At 47.6% G+C, this 14295-nt stretch overlaps 1 protein-coding gene across 4 annotated transcripts in view; it reads right to left on the bottom strand.

The window, feature by feature from the left end:
• Positions 1 to 1143: 1143 nt before the first annotated feature.
• The window catches only part of LOC119549180 (protein slit), a 57148-nt gene continuing 43996 nt past the window's right edge, over positions 1144 to 14295 (bottom strand). For 2 of the 4 annotated variants that reach the window (XM_037856988.1, XM_037856990.1), the window contains 12 exons: positions 13917 to 14132; positions 12363 to 12520; positions 12137 to 12290; positions 11826 to 12044; positions 11377 to 11448; positions 9282 to 9650; positions 9141 to 9212; positions 7992 to 8135; positions 6404 to 7928; positions 6215 to 6341; positions 5143 to 5285; positions 3415 to 5079 (listed from right to left, as the gene is read on the bottom strand). In XM_037856988.1, the coding sequence (XP_037712916.1) occupies positions 4993 to 5079; positions 5143 to 5285; positions 6215 to 6341; positions 6404 to 7928; positions 7992 to 8135; positions 9141 to 9212; positions 9282 to 9650; positions 11377 to 11448; positions 11826 to 12044; positions 12137 to 12290; positions 12363 to 12520; positions 13917 to 14132 (3286 nt within the window). In that variant the 3' untranslated portion in view covers positions 3415 to 4992. Of the gene's footprint in view, positions 5080 to 5142; positions 5286 to 6181; positions 6342 to 6403; positions 7929 to 7991; positions 8136 to 9140; positions 9213 to 9281; positions 9651 to 11376; positions 11449 to 11825; positions 12045 to 12136; positions 12291 to 12362; positions 12521 to 13916; positions 14133 to 14295 lie in introns of all 4 variants that reach the window. The other 2 variants (XM_037856987.1, XM_037856989.1) reach the window with 2 other exon arrangements.

Below are 14295 nucleotides of genomic sequence, written 5' to 3'. Positions count from 1 at the left end.
GAGAACCTTGTCGAGTCTTACCGACCGATAAGCTTGCTACCCACATTCTCTAAAATATTCGAAAGAATATTTCTTACCAGAATCAGACAGTAAGAAGCGTGCAGGATGCCATTCCCGACCACCAGTTGGTTTTAGGCGTCATCATGGGAAGCACCAGAGCAAGCACATCGAGTTGTCCAGCATATTTTAAGGTCTTTTGAAAACAAGCAATACAGCTCTGCTACTTTTCTCGACGTTAAGGACGCTTTCGACCGCGTGTGGCATGGTGGCTTACTTTATATGTCTTTCTATTAAAATCATACCTGCTTGACCTAAGTTTTATGGTCGAGGTGAGAGGGGAAAGGTCAAGCATCATAATCTGTCGAGCTGGCGTTCCTCAGGAAAGCGTTCTGGATCTCGTTTTGTATACCATGGCTACTTCAGATCTGCCGTGTCCTAATAAGCCGGGCACGATTCTAGCTACATATGCTGACGACACTGCCTTTCTTGCGAACGCCTCTTGCCGAATCGAAGCGTCTAGGATCACCCAGGAATTCCTTGACTCCTACGGGAAGTGGACAAATAGGTGGAATATATCCATAAATGGAAGAAAGTCGCATCACTGCAATTTCACCTTCAGAAGAAAGATCCTTTCTAGTGTTAGGCTTCACGATATCACCATACCACAATCACCCCAGGCGCAATACTTGGGTTACTCTTTGGTAAATATGGCATTTGGCATTCAGATTCTACTAGACCCTAAAAAGGCCATGTTTGCTTCAGCCGAGTGCAATGCCAACATTAACGCCCACAAATCGCAAAAGTTTGCAGCGCCCACTTTAGAGCTGAGTAATGTAGCTGACAACATTTTTTTTTTAATTTTGGAAAATCCTATAGTTTTACTCCTTAGTAAATATTATTCCATCAAACATGATTTTAATTTACCTTAATTCTAGCATGACTTCGATAGCCTCTAATAACCAGCTTACACATAAAAACCTGTTGACTGTGCTTCCCATCATCCTTCAACTGCGTCAACATGATGAGCAACTAAGTCCGAGCTCTTAGAAAAAATCTATCGTAACAAAACCCCATTTAATATAAAACGTTTTTCTTTGTCATTTTTTATTAGGAAATAAATATTACACACAGAAATGAATAGGTACTATAATTGCCATTTCCCCCATTGTAACTCGAATAACATCGATTGCGGGACACGTTCTCTTCCTAATTAATTAGCTGAACACAATTTTGCGGCTGCGGACCGTCGAAAGCTTCGCCGGATAAAGGGAAAATGAAAAACTGATAATTAAACTTGGTTTAGCAACAGCTATTACACATAATATATATATATTTGTCAATAGGTTATACATAAAATATGCGTGTAATTGGTGCGCATAGTTATACTTGAATAATTAATAAAAATAATACACGTATTAAATATATATAAAAGACAACTAAAATGACCAAAAGGGGCTATTACACATGTATCGTATATGCATATATAATATATATGGATATAAATAGTGAAAAATAGTCAAAAACATTTTACATATACATATAGGGTCATACATACATACAGCATACAGATAAGTATATATAGATTAGTATAAATTATTATTATTATGTAGGTTTCTTTAAATGCGATTCGATTTTGTTTCGATTGTTTAGGTCTAACTTAGGTTGGTAATTGTTAATTGTTAGAGATTTACATGCGACTACCCAGCTTAGATGTTTTTATCCGATTTATGTTTAGGTTTTAGTTACCTCAATTAGTTTAGATTAATTGTAATATTAGTTACGCTTCGATTTGCACACATTTAGTTTAATTAGGACTAATTCTAGGAAAACACTTGCAACAATTTGCTGGAAATTCGTTACACATTTTTAGGGGGCCTTTGTTTCAATTCGATTCGATTCTTAGTGGTTTTGTAGGTTCATCTTCGCGTTCCGTTCTGGTTCTATCAAAATACTTTCCTTTGAGCGACTTAGACTAAAGAAGGTTTTCGTTATGCACGTTATTATCGTTTACTCGTTTCTTTGAGACCCCTGAACAACGGCGCGTTTAAAACGACCGCTGCAGGTTTGTATTTTGTAATGCGTGTGCTTCTGTGCGATTTTACTGTTTTTTTGTTTATAACTTCAGTTTTAGTTTATAATTTTTTATCGTTCGTTTGTCATGTGACTTTCATCTGGTTATCATCTCCCAACAACTGTTTTGTTTTCTATCTACAAAAGGAATCTGTTCTACGTCCAATTTCCGAGTTCCTCGACTTGGGGCTTCTGACGACGGATGACTTGGGGGTTGGTTGGTGGTTGGTGGGGGGAGGTAGGGAATGTATCTTCTGCGGGCGGTAAGGGGCGTTCAGAACTTCGAGGGGGCGTGGCACATGCAATGACTTGCTTAAAGCTTGTTTACGCTAATGTGGTCGAATGAGAGTGGTGAATGTCCTACGGGAAGTCAAGGGCACACAACGTGCGAAAGAAGGAACAGGGTGGAACAGAAGTGACGGGGGTCAGCTAATTTCCGGCGGACTTGGCAGGGGCTACAGTTGCATATACATAGATATCCGGATCGATCGATCGCCGTATTATGGTTCAGTTATTATGTACATCGCCTGGGTAGCTTGCACTAGTAAATTGATATATGCGAATATATAGAATACATGTGTTAGCAAGGAAGTGTCCGCATTTGCAGGCACAATGCCGAAGGATAAGATAGATATATAAATATATATATATAAATATATAAAGAAGCGGAAGGGGACGAAAGCAAATCGATGCCGCTGTATTACATAGATTATGCGATTAATATATGGCATATGGTACGAGTACGATTTCGAGTTCGAGTATATATACGAGTATATGAGTGCTGGAGGAGCGCTAGTAGTAGAAGAGGGACCTCGCATCTCAAAGGCAGCTAGCCTCCATGGACTGGATGATGATCATGACGATGCTGGGGACGGGGATCGGGTGGGGGAAAGTGGGGCATTCGACACCGGACATCGAATCCCCCGTGTTGTACTACCAGTGCATCATGCGCAGCTGATCGAGGATGCGCTGCTTAAAGAAGGTGCCCAGCATGCCGAAGACCGTCGACACGGCGGCCACGCCCATCATGACCTGCATGATGCAATGGATGCCCGACAGCTCCTCCTCCGACTGCTGGCGGTGGCGATGGCGCGCCCTATGGTGCCGCCGACCACCATTCTCCTGCAGCCGCTGCAGCCTCTCCATGTCCTCGTCGAACTGCGGCACAATGGCTAGATTGATAACCTCCGTCTTGGAGAGAAGCTGCTCGTTGGCAATGGTGTGCGCCTCGGTGGCTCCCTTGCTGGTGGCCTCGTTGTGCTCCTTGTCCCGCTCCCGCTGCTTCTCCAACTCGCGCACCCGCGACCTCTCGTCCAGCATTGTGTTGTCACGGCTGAAGTCGAAGTCGTGGCTGCCGGGGATTAGCGGCGTCTGCAGCGTCCGTCCGGACGTCGGAAACTCGGCCAAGTTCACCTTGGCGAGGAACTGATGTCCGGAAGCGGGACTGCGGGACGTAGCCTCAGGCAGTGGAGGCGGAGGCTGCTGCGTGGGCAACTGGTCGCGCACCCGCGTCTCCTGGAACTGATTCTTTTTGATGCCCAGCACCTCGGACAGCGGCCGGTTGATCATCGGCAGCAGCGAGTCGGAGGTGGGCCGAATTATGAAGGACCCGCCCGGCTGAATGTCATCCGGCGGCTCCAAGATCTCCGGCTGCAGCGGCTTGGGCGTACTGCCCACTGACGAGGCCTTTCCAGCACCTGCTTCGCCTTTACTGTCCTCCGCATCCTCGCTGTCCGTGTAGACAGAGTCCTCCGCGGAGGAGGAGTCTTCGGCTTTGGCCTTCGGCTCCTTGGCCGGCTGTCCGGCAAACTTGTGCGTCAGGTTGCGAATGGGCTCGTACTTGGAGCTCTCCGAGTCTCCGCGATAGAGCAGCGCCACCTTGCCATCGGGCGTCAGAACAGGCGTAATCTTGGGGTGGGGCGACGGAAAGCGATGACTGCTCTCGGGGTCCGGCGACAGGGCATCGAAGTCGGTGAGCGCCGGCTTCTTTTGCTGCTGCTGCGCGTCCTTGTCGGGACTTTGGTCCTTGTCCGTCTGCTGGTACACAATGCTCACCTTGCCAAGCGGCGTCGAGATGATCTTGATGGCATCATTGCCGTTCTTTCGATGGTACGGACCGTTCTTGCGCTGCTGCTGCTGGGAGCCAAAGAAGCCGCGCCCCTGATTCTCACCCGTGTCGGCGAACTCGTCATCGACGCCGTCATCGCCGTCCTCGCCATCCTCGTCATCGTTGGCAAAGTGGCCGCTGCTCTCGCGCAGATCGATCGCAGTGCTCGGTACGGCCACCGCAACGGCCGCCTCCGGAACTGCCTGTGCTTCCGTGAGCAACTTCTTGCGAATGTTCTCCAGCTGGCTCTCGCGGAAGCTGTTGCTCGGCCGGAATCGCGACCGGAAGCCGCCGAAGCCACTGCCCTCCTCATTGACGAAGTGCTCCTCATCGGCCCGCGGCCTGACCGTTCTTGGCCGCTCCATTGCGATCCGCTCGTCATCCTCGTCATAACCCATGTCCTCCTCCTCCTCCGGCACACTTACCAGACCCTTGGGATCGGGAAGCTGCTCTGGATCTTGATCCGAATCTGAATCCTCCTCCCCATCCTCCTCATCTGCATAATCATCGTCGAGACCATCGTCCTCATCGTCGTCGATGGTGTCGTCGTAGAGATCGGACTGCATGCCATCCGTGGGGTAATCCTCGCCCTCCTCGTCCCGCCCCTCCTCCTCTGTCACCCCCGCGTCAACACTCCCCTTCTCCTTATCCTCCACTTCATCCTTCGCCCCCCCAACATCCGTGCTATCCCTAGTGCTATGGCTAAGACTATCGTTACTATTACTACTACTATAAGTTAGATTTAAACCTGTTCCTAAACTAACATCTAAGCTGCTATTGCTCCGCTCGAGCAATTGGGTAGTCGCATCTTTCAGTCAGTAGCATTTCTTGGTGCATCCGCACTTGCGCACGATGTCCAAGTTCTTGATGTACTTGCGGTTGTTGCTGCACACCATGCGCACCTGTTAATTGGAAGGGGGGTATTTGTTTAATGTATTCAAATTCATATATCCAGAAGCACTCACCTTGCGCCTCCTCACAATCTTGGCCGCGCAGCACTGGTTGCCGCAGCCGCCCACGCACTTGGCGTACTTCAACGGCTGCCTCGAGCGGCAGTCGTTCTCCGTGTAGTACTCGCGCACCTGCTCCTTGCGACAGGTGGACGCCGCTGTAGGTGGAAATGGAAAGAGATGAAGTCAACGGAGCGCAATTAGTCAGTGGGTTAAGGCAATGACAGTGGCTGCCACGTGAGCCTTGCGGCTGGATAATTACAACTAACAAAGTGCACAGTGTCACCTCCCCAAGAACCCCTTGAAGTTTTCCTTTGATGGATGAGTGGCGTGAGAAGCGATGTGGATGTGCAAATGTGTACCAATAGTTAAGGTTTAGGGGGTGGTGTTAATGTTTCGCTATATGCCACTATTTCATTTACGTTTAAGAGTTCACTTCTACCAGATGCAAGGCTAAGTACATTCTTTTTCTAACTTAAATTAGTAAGTGATTTTAAGTAATAATCATAGAAGCCATGTGTCAAAGATATCCTGTTATATAAGAAAGTGTCACACTTATTATTGTAATCACTAGAATATAGTTATCTATGTTATCTATATACATTTTTTAGTAAGTACTATTATAATAGTATGTATTACCAAAATGAAATTACTAGGAAAGATGGGTCTAGATAAACTGTTATGTAAACTATTCTTAAACCAGTATAATTATGTAGAAGACTTTCTTTACTTTCGCTTGTCAAGTACACAATCATGCAACCCTCTATGCAAACGCAATTTTAATGTCCAGCTATTCAAACCACATATCCATACTCTCATAAAAATGAAACTCATAAAACAAGCTGCACTCCATTGATTGCCTGGCGCAAGCGGACACCTGTTTTATGGACGGCCATATAGATTTGAAATGCCCCACTTCAGCCCTGCTGCACTAGAGTTTAAGTTATGAGTGGCTGTTCCGGAACCCGTCTTTATGGTTAGTAATAAATGGCATACACCCCCATATAAGTTGTGAGTTGTGAGTAGCATAAGCATGATAGATGTATGTATGTACCGGTGACTGTTGGGGGCTCTGTGCTGCCCTCACCTTGATCGCAGTAGCGGCCTCGCTGGCCGTGCTTGCACTTGCACTGGTAGCCGTCCCTGGCGTTGGAGTTCGGCACACAGCGGCTTCCCCGACGGCACTTGTTCTCCAGGCAGGGATCCACCGGCTCCTAGAAAGGGGAAGTACAACGTTAGTCAAGTAAAATCATTTACTAATCAACGGATAACCCACCTCTTTGATGTGCGGCGTTTCGTCCATGAAGTCCTGCTCGTCGTCCTCCTCCTCTTGCTGCTCCCCTTCAAGCAGGGCGCATCCAGGAGTAATCTTCTGCTGGCGCTGGGCATTGCCAAAGTCCACCAGCTTGTGGTTGATCCACACCTCCTTCATGCAGCCCTTGAAGCTGGTGAGGTTGCGGATCTGCCAGTTCTTGTAGGCCTGCTGAGCTGGATCCATGGGCAGGCCACCCAGGAACATGGGCGTCGTGAGCTTCAGATAGTCGTTGGAGCCCTCGTTAATGATGGAGCGGGCTAACCCGCGGTCCACACGCAACGTAAAGTTCTTCTTGATAGCCAGAAGCTCCACTGCGTGGTACTTTCCATCGGCCACCATCTCGAAGCTGTACATCGTGGACACCGGGTGGTTGCCCACATCGTAGCTTACTCGTATTCGTCCGTTAAACAGCTCCACAGCGAGGTGAGCATCCTGTCCGTCGTACATGAGAATGCCATTCTGCTCAGCGCTGCTGAATACAATGGTCACATTTGCTTCGGGACGTGTACGCAGAGGCTCCAGTTCCACAAACGAGTTGTTGTGGACGAAGCTGATGCTGGTAAGGTACTCGCACCACTTTCCAGTGTATCCCGGATGACACCGGCATAGGTAGTCGCTGCCCTGGGCATTTGGCTGGAAGCAGACACCGTGCTTGCACTCGTGATTCTGGCAAGGCGACGTCTGTGGGTACATCATCGAGATCATGTTGTGACCCTCGCAGTACTTCCCCGTGTAATCATCAGGACAGCGGCATTGGTAGTCGTTGATGCCGTCCACACAGGTTCCTCCGTTCTGGCACATATGGTTCTGGCAGTCGTCGATGTTGTCCGTACAGTTGGTGCCATGGAATCCAGCCTGGCAATCGCAGCTGTAGTGGGTGAAGTGGTCCATGCACTTGGCTCCGTTCGCGCAGGGATTGAACTCGGGACTGCAGAACTGGATCTTGGTGTCGCAGAACTCTCCACTGAATCCCGGCTGGCACTCACATTTGTACGACTCCACTCCGTCGATGCAGGTGGCGTTGTTCTGACACTTGGTCTCGCCCAGACAATCGTCGATGTTCGTCTCGCAGCGGGCGCCCGTGTATCCCGGGGCACACTGGCAGCTGAATCGGCCCTCCTCCAGCACCGTGCAGGTGGCATTGTTGCGGCACGGATTCCCGTAGCAGGCATCGATCATGAACTCGCAGTGCTTGCCATGATAGCCCGGCTGGCAGAGGCACTGGTACTCCCGCTGAGGAAGGGCCACGCACTGGGCCTGATTTTGGCAGGGTTGTTCAAAGCAGGCATTGCACTTGGCCAGGATGTCATTGCGCACGCGGCCGCGGCAGACGAAGCTTGACGAGGGCGTCGAGAGGATCAGCTTGTCCTTCATCGTTTCCGGTTCGGCGCAGCGAGCAATTCCCGGCTCCACGTAGTCCAGCTTGATCCAGTCGGAGAACCACTTCAGGCCGCAGTCACAGTACAAAGGATTGCTGCCCAGAGCTCTGTGGAAAAGAAGAGGTTCAATGGACTGTCCAACTCGGATCCTACTGTCCCTATCTACTCACATGTGGGTCAACGACTTGAGGTCCTCAAAGGAGCCCTCCGGCAGCATTGAGATGCGGTTGCCGTGCAGCGAGAGCACGCGCAGGTTATTCAGGCCAGACAACGCATGCCGCTGCAGACACTGCAGCTTGTTGTACGAGATAATGCTGAGAAGGGCAGGAGATCCAGAGAAACGTTTACAAATTGCATTAGGCCAACACAGCACAGTCACAAACAGACATATGCGGCAATTGATGAAGAAATGAAAGTAATTGCAAAACGTTTTCCATTCGCAAACGGAGGAGAAACACCAGAAATAACGGCTGAGCTTTGATTGTGGATAGCGCACATCAGTGGATACAGTGGGCTAGCGAAAATGGAACAGTATGAAAACCCATCATCGGAGATGTTCCTTTATAACAGCTATAGATTTGCAAACCGTGTTATACCCATTGAAGCTAGTTTACTAACTAATGATTCTCGAGTTCACCAAGTTGGCTCAATTTATACTAGTTAATAGAAAGCGTTTGAAACTTCAAGGGATTTTTAAATCCGTTCCATAATGATAATGATGGACTTTACAAAACATTAAACATATTAAAATATCATTTGGTGGGTAATGATTTTTTGATCTAGTTGATCCCATTTATACTGCCTTAGGTTTTCAAATATTCAGTCAGTACTAATAAACTCTGATACAAACTGATTATGGAAATTAGTAATGTTAAAGTACTACTAGTTATTTACTGATTTGAGTCTTTAAGATGCCTATTTTTACCCACAATTACTACAGTTTCAACCCACTGTTCGACTGGGAGCCACTGACGCTGGCGTCAAAGTCCGCGTCAACGACTAATGCTTAAGCACGAGTCACGATTTCGACTTTACGTCTCGGAATGAATTTCGTGCCTGCGCCTTCTTGGCTTGCCTTGCTCTGCTGGGGCCTGCCTCCTGGACAAAGAGGGGACAGACCTCCACCCAAAGCCCCGGCCCATGGCCCAATCCCAAGCCCAATGGGACCTGGCCAGGTCGACAAACGATGCAATTGGCACAGAATTGTGTCAAGCCCTCTTGAGCCTTCGATTTGCGTTGCTTTTGCTTTTTGCTGTTATTTCGTGGTTTCCGTGCTGCAGTGGAGCAATTAAAAAGTCATTAGGCCTAGGTGCACTTACAGCGTGGACAGCTTGGTCAGATTGGCGAAGGTGAAGTTGGAGAGAATGGTGATCTGGTTGTTGCTGAGATCGCTGTGGATGGAATGTCAAGTGGCGAATTAGCCAAAGCCCTGGGGGGAATCGATTTATAGAGATACTTACAGTCGGGTGAGGGACCGCAGGTGTCGAATGCGTTCGTAGTGGATCTGCTCGATCTCGTTCGACTCCAGGTAGAGCTCCGACGTCTCGGCGGGAATGCCGCGCGGGATCTCCTTGAGCTGATTGCGCGAGCAGCGGACCACAGTGCCGGTGCAGGTGCAGGATGGCGGGCAGTAGCCATCGCCCAGGCAGCCCTCGCTGTTCTCGCTGCTGCACTTGAATTCCGAGTGGGGCAGGTCCTTGATCTGCACGTCACGTACCTTCGACGGTGCTCCACAACGTGCCGCTCCGCCGTTCAGCGATTTTTTGCGCAGCCATTCGGCGAACCAGGCCAAATGACAATTGCAATTGAATGGATTCGAGGCGAGGTTCCTGTGAAGGGAGAAAGGAGCAAAAAATGTGACAGCATGGGCCACAAAAAACGATTACGATAACGGCGTTGATAAAGGGTTCTTATAATTCAATTTTCCCACCCTGCCCTCTTTATGTATGGGCGTTTGATAAATTAATTCCGTATTCATTCGGTGCCATAGTCAGCATATGTTACTCCCACCTCCTCTGGCCAACCCAATCCATGCCAGGCACTTTAATTATGCGGACCAGGGGTTTTAGGAGCGGAGCAAGTGAAACAATGGCGCACAAATTACATTGGCAATTCCAAAGTTGCAGCCGAGTCCAGACTAATTTAATAAGCAATTCTGCTTTGTCATGCCAGCTCCCTATTACATGTGTATATGTTAGAAAGTTTACACTTGAATCAAATCTGAACAACTTGTACTATATTAAGGAAAAGATATGATTTACTTCTTTGTGAAGACCTTACAGTCTATACCTCGATAGCAGATTCTAGTATAAATATCTGATGATGTTTTTACTTGATTTTAAAATCGTTATTAAAATATATTCTACATTAGAGAAACGTTTACCCAACTCTATAACTCCTCATTAGTTTTATCATGGCTTTGAAATTATGTTGATAAAGAATCGTATTGAAAATTCTAAATATAACACTCTAGATTTAATTGTTTATAAACTTTTGTAGAACCATAAATATCATATGGTTTATATGGGGATATAAATAATGATACCTCGATATAGTTTTTAGTGATTTGATAAAGAATCCTAGTGAAAATTCATAATATGATATCTGAAATATCTCAAGACTTGTGTGGGGAACTATCATCTTTTTCTTTCATTTTTAATAAGGCCTTATATTTTATCCCAGTGTAGCAGTGTGTGTAGGCCGCAGGCAGCTAACTAACACTTTGCGCTCCTTTCACGCAACACCTTTGAAGGTGGCGAAGTGGGGGGCGGTGGCTGGTGGGCGGTGGGCGGCTCATGTGGTGGTGGGTGTCATGTGGTGCACAGCACTTAATGAATTTCATTGATGCTATTTATTAGCTACTTAAATGAATTTTACAATAATTTGCGAGCAGCCCCAACGGACCACACAGCACCTCTCGGTCTTGCCGACTCGCTTGGGCGCTCTCCATTGAACTCAATTTTAATTAATTAAATCATCGAAGGCGCACACACATGGCAGTATGTACGATATATGTGTGTACCCGCCCCTTCGGTTTTGTGTGCCTGGGGGATGATTTACAGGCAACAAAAGTCGATGGTTGGATGGCTGGAAAGAAAGAGGAGCTAGTGGTATCTGTTATCGCAGCAGCAGTTCAGACTGAAAACCCCAAACACAGACACACACACTGCCATCCTCCATTCGGAGGAGCAACCAACCCATGCCATAAATTGAAGTTCAATTGAATTATATACAATAGTTTGCTGTGCTTTTGGTGGCTGGCATGAAGAAGCAAAACTGATTTGAAGGGAGCAGACAGGGCAGCCAGAGCAGCCAGGGCAGCCAGAGCAGCCACATCAGACAGAGTTCAACTGGAGAACAATCAGAACCATTAACCTCATTTTACGAGCGAGGAGCTGATGCTCCTCCTCACCATACCGCCTGGCAATTAATGCTTAAGCCAAATCATTTATCTATTGAAGTGCATCCCGAGCACTTGGCACAGTTTTAATTGCTACCCACAGCAGCAAAGGCATCTGATAGACGGGAAGAGAATCTGGGAATCTGGTTACTTACAGCGACGTCAGTGAGTTGAGATGCTCAAAGGAACCGGGCATAACGCATGAGATTTGATTGTCGTACAGATTGCTGCAACGGAAAGAGATTACGTAATGTCAGGTACTCGTTTACAGGTTGTGGGTACGTTAATTAAAGGCTAATCAGGTTTTAATTGGGGCTTAAATGGGGAATATCATTGTAATGGTTGGCGGATAAAGAAAGATTTAAGAGTATAAATGTTAAGGTAGTTTACAAGGTGAATAACATTATATTCCTTAATATTGTCTTATCCAGTTGAGGTTTAAATAGGGAATACAGAATGATTGAAGCCTATGAATATATAGGTAGATTATAGAATGGATATTATGAATATATTATATTACAACAGAACGATCGAAAACTATGAACATATAGGTAGTTTATTCCTGAACCTCTTTCAATCAAATCAGCAATTTAGTTAAACTCACAGCGTCTTTAGCTGGTGCAGTCCCAGGAACATCTTGTTGGAGATCTCCTTGATCTTGTTCTCGCCCAGCTGCAGCTCCTGGATGTGGGAGGCTCCCTCGAAGGCGTTGGGCTCGATGCCGGTCAGCTGGTTGCGCTTCAGCTCCAGCTTGACCAAATGCGGCAGGCGACCGAAGAGGCCATCGGAGCTGATGCGTCCCAGTTCGTTGTCGTTGAGCAAACTGCCGAATGAAATAATATATTGAGTTAGCAGGATGCGGGGGGCAGCACAAGCAGCAGGAGGCAGGGACATGGCATCCGGATGTGGACTTACAGCTCAGTTGTGTGCAGGGGAATGTCGCGCGGAATCTCCTTCAGACCCCGGCCCGTACAGTCCACGGTGGTTCCCTCGCAGTGGCACATTGCCGGACAGTCGGAGTCCATGCGGCACTCGCCGGACAGCTTCATCCGCAATTCATCCCAGGAGCCTGAAAAGGAGGAGGTGGAGGAGCAGGCTCCAGTTGGCTGGCTGAGTACAAGGACGCTCGTTGCAGTCTTACATTTGAATTTCTCCTCGCGCAGCGATTCAATCCGACGACGATGCATCCGCTTCGGTGACTCGCAGCGGGCTCCACTCGTCTCTATGGGATTTTTGTGCAAATAGTCGGCCAGCCAGCGCAGATTGCAGTCGCAGATGAAAGGATTCTTGGCCAGATGTCTGTGTACGGGCGAGTGTGCGTGCGCAAATGGAAAGAAAGTAAGCAAAGAAAGTAGCATTGAGCATTCGACTGAATGTCTGAAACGGTTATGCAGCAGGACCTTCGAGGAGGAAGGGTTGTGGGTTGGAGGTTGGAGTTTGGAAGACGTTGCCTGGGCAACTAAAGGAAAGAGTCTTCCGTGGAGGCTTGAGACGTCTTAAAAGTGCACCAGCCTTGTGGCTACGACATTTCCGTTGTTGTTCTCCCCCGCTCGCCGTTGTTGTTTTGCAACTATTTAAAAGCGATTCCCGACAGGGTTGCCGAGCAATTGGGGATTGCGCAAATAGTAAATGTTTTCGGTATTTCAATTGAGTTAGGGAGGCGGGTCCCTGAAGGATAGTTTAGCTTGCAAGCTTGTCGCAACTCAATCGATTTTATTGCCAACTATTTAAAATGCCTTTTATGCGTTGTGGGCTACAGACCGCTGTGGCCCATATACGTTGAATAGCCTTTGGTTGCCGTCATATGCACAGGTAAACACATTTTAAGAACAGAACTTCTTACATATATGTTCTTTTTTAACTATTTTTCAAAAGTAGTATAAATAATATATATATTGACAGTTTTTATTTAGGTTTTTGATAATACTTGCATAATTTACAAAACTAAAGTAGCCTTTTTTATGTTTATTTTTATCAATTTATTTCCTTTCTTATGATGTAAAACGTTAAATGCCCCAATTCGAAACGCCAATTTATTAAGACGATCATTAGCATATCACCACCTCTTAGGACCTCAAGAACCCTCAAGGTTCAGCGGAAATATGCGTGAGCAACTAACCGGAAAGCTGACAACCCTGGCAAATACTTAACCCACTCAAGCATACAAATCCCCCTGGCTGCCGCACTTATGGCACCCCCTGTCCAAAACCCATTCTTCAGACCCTGTCGCCCATCCAAGTTTTTCTTCTTTACTTTTTTTTCCAGCCTCGTAGCCGCGCGCACATTTATCGATGCCAAGAGTAGAATTCTTCTGGGCGTCTTCGTCTTTTGTTCGCTGGTAGGGCCGAAAGTCTTCACGGTTCACAGAGAAGGGGATGAATGCTGAATGTATTGGATACTGAGGTACTGGGATGCTGGAAGATGTGTCAGGGGGCGGGAGCAGCTTCTTGTTTGCTGCTAAACAAATGTCAACGCGAACTCAAGATGGGCAGGCGCAAGGGGAGGCGGGGCACAGTCAAAGGCAACTACTAAATGCACTTCAGAGGTTTAACACCAAAGTGCCTGCTCCATTCAAGATGGGATCCCGACATGGGCCTGTTCCCCACTCGAGTGGATGGTGGGCGTTCAGGAGGCGTGGAGGAGGACGTGGATGTGGATGTGGATGTGGAGGAGTGGGACTACTCCATGTACTTACACCGTTTTGATGCTCTTCATGGCGTCGAATGTGCCATTAGCCAGCGACTGGATGTTGTTGTCGTACAGGGAGAGCAGGCTCAAGCTGTGCAGGTCGCGGAAGGCATCCTTGCGTATGCACGAGATCTCGTTGGCGTTCAGCAGGAGCAGCTGCAGCGAGCCGAGTCCTTTGAACACGCCCGAGGGTAAATCCTTTATTTTATTGCCGTACAGCACGCTGATGGGATGATGCCGCACGATGGCAAGTAGATGGTACAATGGCCATGTTGACGATGGGTGGAGCCGACATGGAAAAGAACACAAATAGAACACACGACGAATGTTAACAAAGCTCGAAAAAATAAAGCTAAGACACACAAACACACCAGACCCGCCAGGAG

Source organism: Drosophila subpulchrella, chromosome 2R, assembly GCF_014743375.2.
Source record: "Drosophila subpulchrella strain 33 F10 #4 breed RU33 chromosome 2R, RU_Dsub_v1.1 Primary Assembly, whole genome shotgun sequence".
Classification (NCBI taxonomy): domain Eukaryota; kingdom Metazoa; phylum Arthropoda; class Insecta; order Diptera; family Drosophilidae; genus Drosophila; species Drosophila subpulchrella.
Note: the sequence above shows the minus strand (reverse complement) of the source record. Positions and strands in the feature narration are given on the sequence as shown.